This window comes from Emericellopsis atlantica (assembly GCF_019669845.1).
Source record: "Emericellopsis atlantica unplaced genomic scaffold F5Z01scaffold_43, whole genome shotgun sequence".
Classification (NCBI taxonomy): domain Eukaryota; kingdom Fungi; phylum Ascomycota; class Sordariomycetes; order Hypocreales; family Bionectriaceae; genus Emericellopsis; species Emericellopsis atlantica.
The window spans coordinates 17,673-24,474 of record NW_025764745.1 but is presented as its reverse complement, the minus strand read 5'-3'; the positions used below and the strand labels follow the sequence as shown (position 1 = coordinate 24,474).

Genomic DNA, 6,802 nt, shown 5'->3' with positions numbered 1-6,802 from the left:
ATGGTTCGTCTACCATGATGTCAAAGAGTTGGCTACTTGCGATGAACCCCTTCTGCTCAACTTCAACATCTACACCAAGGTCGGGGACCGTGATGCCCACACGACCATCCGCGCTTGCACTCTAGGCGACGATGAGAGCACCGTCAATTATCTCGCAGACACTGGTTACGTTTCTCCCGATGCCAAGGATGTTGAAGGTCTCGACCGACGTGATCAAGATGCCAAGGAAAATAATGATTCCACTTGCGGCACGCGCAGCGTCACCAAGTCAAGCGTTCCCGTCCACATGAGTCGGTGGGAGACTTCGGGGGAAATCCTTAGCGGCAACGCAGCGGAAGACCTGATCAGCGTTGCCGATGCTCTCAGCAAGAGACTTGCAAAGGAGCGCTCGCTCTGCGACAAGAAGGTCATGTTCGCATACTACCACGGCACTCTCATCGGTCTTTACGCTGGCTCTCAAGTCGATCTGGTCCAGACCTCCGCCGCCATGCTTGAACAAGTCATGGACGCCCTGAAAAATGACGAATTTCAAGGTCAGAGAAAAGCACTGGATATGTGCGAGGTTTTTTGCACGGCGGCAGACTTGTTCGGCGTCGTTACCGATGCAAGTGGCGACTTTGCCGCGGTGCAGCAGATCATGAGGTCTTGGAACGAGGGTAGGCGTGTCTCCGAGACTACAAGAGCCAAGAGCCTGCCTACCGTCGACTCATTGATATGGGTAGTCACGAGTGGAAACAATTCTGAGTCCACCACGGTATCGTCCCGTCACACGGATACACGACTCGACGTTAGAGCTGAGTGTCGCAGTATCAAGGTCGAGTATCTTGATATCTGTGACTCACTCGCTGCACGGTGCGGAATCGGTCTCACTGCTTTCAAGAGCTTCAACAAGGGGTTGTGCGGAACGACGCTTATGCCGGGACAGCCCGTCTGCTGCTCCTCTGGCACTCTTCTAGATCTCACGCCCGACCCAAACGCGGATGGAAGCTGTCACTACCATGAGGTGAAGTCGGATGAAGGCTGCGACATGATTGCCAGATCGTACGGTTTGGAACAAGCCGACTTGTTCGATCTTAACGAGAAAACGTGGGGCTGGGTTGGCTGCGCTCTGCAGATTGGCTGTGTCAGCGAGGGACGTCCCCCCATGCCTAATTCTGTCGAGAATGCTGACTGCGGACCGACCGTTCCGGGATCCAAAGCTCCCAAGGACGGATAGGAATTGGCAGAGCTGAATCCCTGCCCTCTGGATGTCTGCTGCAACATCTGGGGCAAGTGCGGCACCACAAAGGACTTTTGCATCAAGTCCCAGTCCAGTACGGGCAATCCGGGCCCGTCGAAACCTGGGGAGAACGGCTGCGTTGATAACTGCGGCATGGAACTGGTGAACAACGACAAGGGCCCAAGTCAGTACAGGAACATTGGGTACTTTGAAGGCTGGAACTACAATCGTCCATGTCTAAACATGCACGTCAACGACATAAAAAAGGGCTATACCCATGTTCACTTTGCATTCGGCGAGTTCTCCCCCGATCTGGAGGTTGTCATCAAGGATGACCACAAAGCGCAGTGGGACGCCTTCTTTCAAGCCAAGACAGACTACAAGAAGATCCTATCGTTTGGCGGCTGGGAGTTCTCCAATGCTCCAGCCACCTCAGGCCTGTTCCGAAAGGCTGTGTCGTCCGCAAACCGGGAAAAGTTTGCGGATCGGGTTGTCGAGTTTGCCTTGAAACACGATCTGGACGGACTTGATTTTGACTGGGAGTATCCCGGCGCCACAGACATTGAAGGATCCGAACCAGGGTCAGAGCAGGACGGTGAAGATTACCTTGCCTTCCTGAAGCTTGTTCGTCAGAAGCTCCCAAGCGACAAGAGCCTGGCCATTGCTGCTGCTGCCTCCTTCTGGTACCTTAAAGGTTTTCCTATTAAGGACATGGCGCCAGTGCTTGACTACATCATCTTCATGACCTACGATCTTCATGGTAAGTCGTGCTTGAATGATATGGTAACAAACTCGACGAAAACTGACTCTGCGCGTTATCTCAGGCCAATGGGACGTTGGACGAGAATGGTCCATGGATGGCTGCGAAGCTGGAAACTGCCTGCGCTCTCACGTCAATGCAACCCAGACGTTCGACTCGCTTGTCATGATGACAAAGGCCGGCGTTCTATCGCACAAGGTGGTGGTCGGCGTCACAAGCTACGGACGTTCATTCAAGATGGCAGATGCGACATGCCGGGGAGAAATGTGTAAGTTCACCTCTGCGCTACCTAAGTCCTCGCACAAACGACGGGACATTGACTCAACATAACACCTTTAGGCACTTTCTTGGGCGGGAGAAATGATTCTCCAGCAAAGAAGGGAAGGTGCACAGAAACGAGCGGCTACATATCCAACTTTGAGATCGAGGAGATCATTGACAAGGGAGGCGCCATCAAGAGCTGGTATGATTCGAAGACGGACTCCGACTACCTTGTATATAACGCTGTGGAATGGGTGGCTTACATGACCGAACTCACCAAGTCTCGGCGGTATCAAAAGTACAAGGACTGGAACTTTGGAGGAATCTCGGACTGGGCGATCGATCTCCAAGGTGAGGGCGCTAAGGATGATTCGGATTCCGGCTCAGGCGTCGTTTATATCGACCCCGGGATCTGGGACGTTGATGATGGCAAGACGGGCACCGTTCAGTGTTACCCGCCTTGCACCTACGTCTTCCCCCCGATCCTATTGCAGTTATCCACTACCATCTCATTTCGTAAGTATACGACATCACTCGAGGTCGGTTGGTTTACGAGCACCGAGTTTGAGCGGGGCTATTCGACTATCACGACGACTGTGTATAAAAGTATCACGCACACAACAGTCATCACCCCGTCGCCTGTCACGCTGACCGAGATGCCTGTGCGCAACGTTGTCATCACCGACAATGTCACCGACACCACGTTCCGCGTCACTCACAGCATCGTGGTGCCGACTACAGTCATCACCAACAAGGCCAAGTCATCGGATCCGACCAACGTCAGCGTGCCCCCAAACACCCGCACGATCTATCCTCCCCCATGGCCTTGGCCTGAGAATGAAGAGGACGAGGACGAGGAAGAGGACGACTATGACAGTGATGTTATTGGCCCACCTATTATCCACAACACGGGTCCCGATGGTCCACTCTGTAGGTCGGGCTGCGGTATGTTGTGCCGGTTCTTGTGTGACAAGCCTTGCCTGTTCAACTGTAACTGGCGTGACGCGCATCCTCCCGGTAAGTAGCAAACACTGCTCAAGTCCCCGTGTATTTGACTTCGTGAAGGTTTTCTGACAGACAAAAAGGCTTTCAAGACTCCGTTGATCCCAGGAGCCCACTGCCGTACCCGACTGCGGGACCCACGGGCCCAAATGACCCAGATAACGATTGCGAGGAGATCACATTCGATTCGTGCCGCGAGATCTGCATACAGGCCTCAACCGAATTCTGCACTGCGAGCTGCAGCGAGGTGACTGAGTGTATCTCGACGTCGGACATCCCGGAGACTATGACAATGGGGCCCATCGCAGCGAACACCCGCGCCAGGCCCAACCCACGCGAACCTCCTCTTCCTTTCAGCGAGACGCTCAGCGCCGCCGTGAGCGCCATCGCCTACCTCAGTGAGCTTGGCGACTGGACATTTGGTGAAGCCGAATCCTTAACTTCCAAAACGGAGAGACCGACCTCGACGGTGTCCTACGCCTATCCCACAAACAATGACATCGACGAAGTCATGCCTGCGTGCTACAAGGATTACGATCCACCCGAAAACGCCAAGTTCAGCGTCGATGGCAGCTACCCGGCCGTTGCAGGATTTTGTAATCAAGATTTTGTGCTTCGACCTAATGATGTCGCCAAAATCTACGAATACGACGCAGGAGACTACTACGTCTGGGCTATCATGGGTTGGGCCCCTAACCAGTCAGGCTGCGGTGACAAGATACCCCATTACCCCTCGGGCGAGACAATAGAGTCCTGGCAGGGCTGTATTTACGCTTTCGACCTCATCCTCGCCGAATGTGAGGGACCAGACTACGACTCAGATGAGGACGTTTATCAAGGTGGCGGCTGGGTGACAAACTCAGGGGTCGGGTGCGTGCTCGTACGGATTTTGGCCACGACGGACAGGTCCGCACCCCTCCGCACCGTCCCCGAGTCACACCAGCAAGAATTTGAAGACTCGGGTGATGTGGTGAAAGACATGTGGGGATTCGACCTTGACGAGTGGACGGGACAATGGCCGCTTCTTTATAATGTGACGATACCGGAGAGGTTCCGGGGCTCGCTACGTCGCTAGATCGCTGATAAAAACAATACGAGTCCCGTGACTATCCTTTCATAATGTACGCGTGAGGTCCTCTCCGCCAACATCGATCCATGTGCCGGTTGATGAATGGGCAACTGACTGGATCTAGAAGGCTCATCTCATTGACGCAGAAACCAGCCCACGCGACATGAGAGGTCATTGCGCGTCACCATTCGATACGACAACAGCACCTTTGTTGTTTCCTTGCAGTTTGCCTCCGTTATGGCATGCCCGTGACCATGAAGTCAGCATCGTCCAGCGGCCTTGGGGGCTTGTTCCAAAGGACTATTCTGAGCACTGGGCTGAGTGTTTCCCTTCCGCTAGCCTTTGTATAATGCCAGCGAGGGGACCGAAGGAGGCGCGGCCCCGAACAACGACATGAGAGCGACAAGTGAGCCTCTGGGCTTCGTCATCTGGGAAGACGAAGATGCCAGCAGCCCGCTGCCAACAGCGGATCAACCACCTTTGCAAGCCGCCAACGCAGACGGCACCTCCCACAGACGGGGCGCCGAAATACGAGAACAAAAGACAGCTTGAATCGTTCATGTTAGCCCTGCGGTTACAGAGAACTCTCCCGCGAGTCCCTGTGATCCGACGAGGAAGCCTGGCTTCTGGTTGCACATTCCACCGCAAAGGTGCCGAGCACTGGGCTGTCGGATGCAACAGCAAGCGGAACGAGGATGGAGGAAAAGGCACAGCCTGGAGGAAGCTTGAGAATCTCGCAGACGATAGGTCCGACATACTGGGGCAAATGATGGCTCCTCTTGGATCACCGTGCACCCGACGATGCACATGGGCTTAGCCTTTCTTACGTGTGTTTTGATCGGAGGCAGATACATCTAGTACAGTCACTCCCGTCGCAACTACTCTGAAAATAAAGACGGGCTTGCGAGTCGAATTTTCGGTGCGGGAGGTAACCCCAAAGAGTCCTAGATAAACAGCTTCCGCCCGGCTTGCGAAAAAAGCCTGTCCTTTGGCAAAACGGAAGCAATGAGCAAACGAAGCAAGCTGATATCGCTGCCGCGCTCGTCGTAGCGGTGTGGCCGATCTCCGGGTGGACATGCCCAGGCGCATCCTTGCTGCTCCACGGGCGTTCCCATCACACGCCATCAGGCCCCCCTTGGACCGACCAAGGTGCTCAGTGCCTCCGCGCGTTGCTCGTTGATCGAGGTCAGGTCCGCGGCGGGCGTACGCATCGCGCCAGGGGTGGACGGAGGCGATGGAGTGCACCCATCGCCGACGGTCTGGGCAGGACAGTAGGACGCGTATACATTGGCGGCTCCGGTAGGTTCAATGACTGCATCTCGTCGTCTAGTGCAGCCCCAAGACTTGTCAGAGACACTGTGACTCAACAAGTTTCTATGGCGGGAGAGATGAGATGCTTGGAGTGAACCATCGCAAAGGATGCTAGAAGTCCAATTTGCGCACGGTCACCACGCTAGCAATCCCGAGCCCCATGGAGTGGTTGACCCTCGCGCCAGACATCTCGCGCCTCTGACATCTTGCCGCCCGTCATGTCCAGGTCCCACCACATCGGTCTTGCTTTTGCGATGGTGCCTGGGCTCGCCTTTGGATCCAATCTCTATCGCGCCCGCTCCTCCATCCACCGCTGCCACATGTGTCGCGCTACCCGGACAGACGACGTGTTTCTCTTCCCTGCTCCCGCGCACTAGGGAGGGCAGACCACAAGTGCATAGGTATCGAGCGACACGCTCAGCAGGCGCTGTTGCACTTGCATCGGAGAGCAGTGGCGGGGGGCAGCGTGCGCGTCCGAGTTACCGTAGCCCGATGGTTGGCCGTCACGAGCACCGGCCGTGCGAGTCTGTTGTCGAGCTCATGGCGCCCTGGGCCCGTAGGTAGGTGCAGAGTGCAGCATGATCGCCAATGACTCCAGCTGCCAGCGTCGATGGGCACGCGTCGGGGAACGGTGTTCTTGGGCTGAGCGGAACAGCGGTCTGGATGCCTCATTCTCGATCGTGAAGACTGTTCGCCACGGGTAATCGGGCCTAGCCAGGGCGCGATGCTCACATGGACTGCGCGGCACATGCCAGCCGATCTACTTCTTTCGACAAGCAGATTACTTCTTCCGACGGTACTCTTACGCGCATCGTGGTCGCTGACGATGGTCCGAAGCATTCGAGGGCGGGCTAGCCGCACGGCGGTGCTCGATGTGCTGGGATGGAGGGCGGATGCCCATGGACGCACGGACAGTATCACTTACTACCAGCACGTCGAGATGACCAGGCGGTTGCGCCTTGAGGCCCGGCTGTTAGTTGGCGTGTCTTTGTCTTGCACGAGCCTCTGCATAATGCTATGGTGACACGGAGCAAATGCGCCTTGGGGGCGTGGCGATAGCCGCGTCACCCTGTCGCGCGACGCGCACGGCGCACCAGACGCGACGTCTCCGCATCAATGTACCTAAGAGTATCGGACGGAGCTGCCTGATGTTTAATGTCCCGTCCCCGCCCTGGCTCTA

At 55.9% G+C, this 6,802-nt stretch overlaps 1 protein-coding gene across 1 annotated transcript; it reads left to right on the top strand.

Annotated features, from left to right (window-relative positions):
• Nucleotides 1-4,535, top strand: F5Z01DRAFT_695689 (uncharacterized protein; the record flags this gene model as incomplete). The annotated part of the gene is made up of 6 exons (XM_046266265.1): nucleotides 1-3; nucleotides 29-1,183; nucleotides 1,217-1,979; nucleotides 2,044-2,247; nucleotides 2,319-3,257; nucleotides 3,326-4,535. The coding sequence occupies 6 exons, from the start codon at nucleotides 1-3 to the stop codon at nucleotides 4,315-4,317; spliced, it is 4,056 nt and encodes a 1,351-aa protein (XP_046113959.1). The 3' UTR covers nucleotides 4,318-4,535.
• Between the last annotated feature and the right edge of the window lie 2,267 nt (nucleotides 4,536-6,802).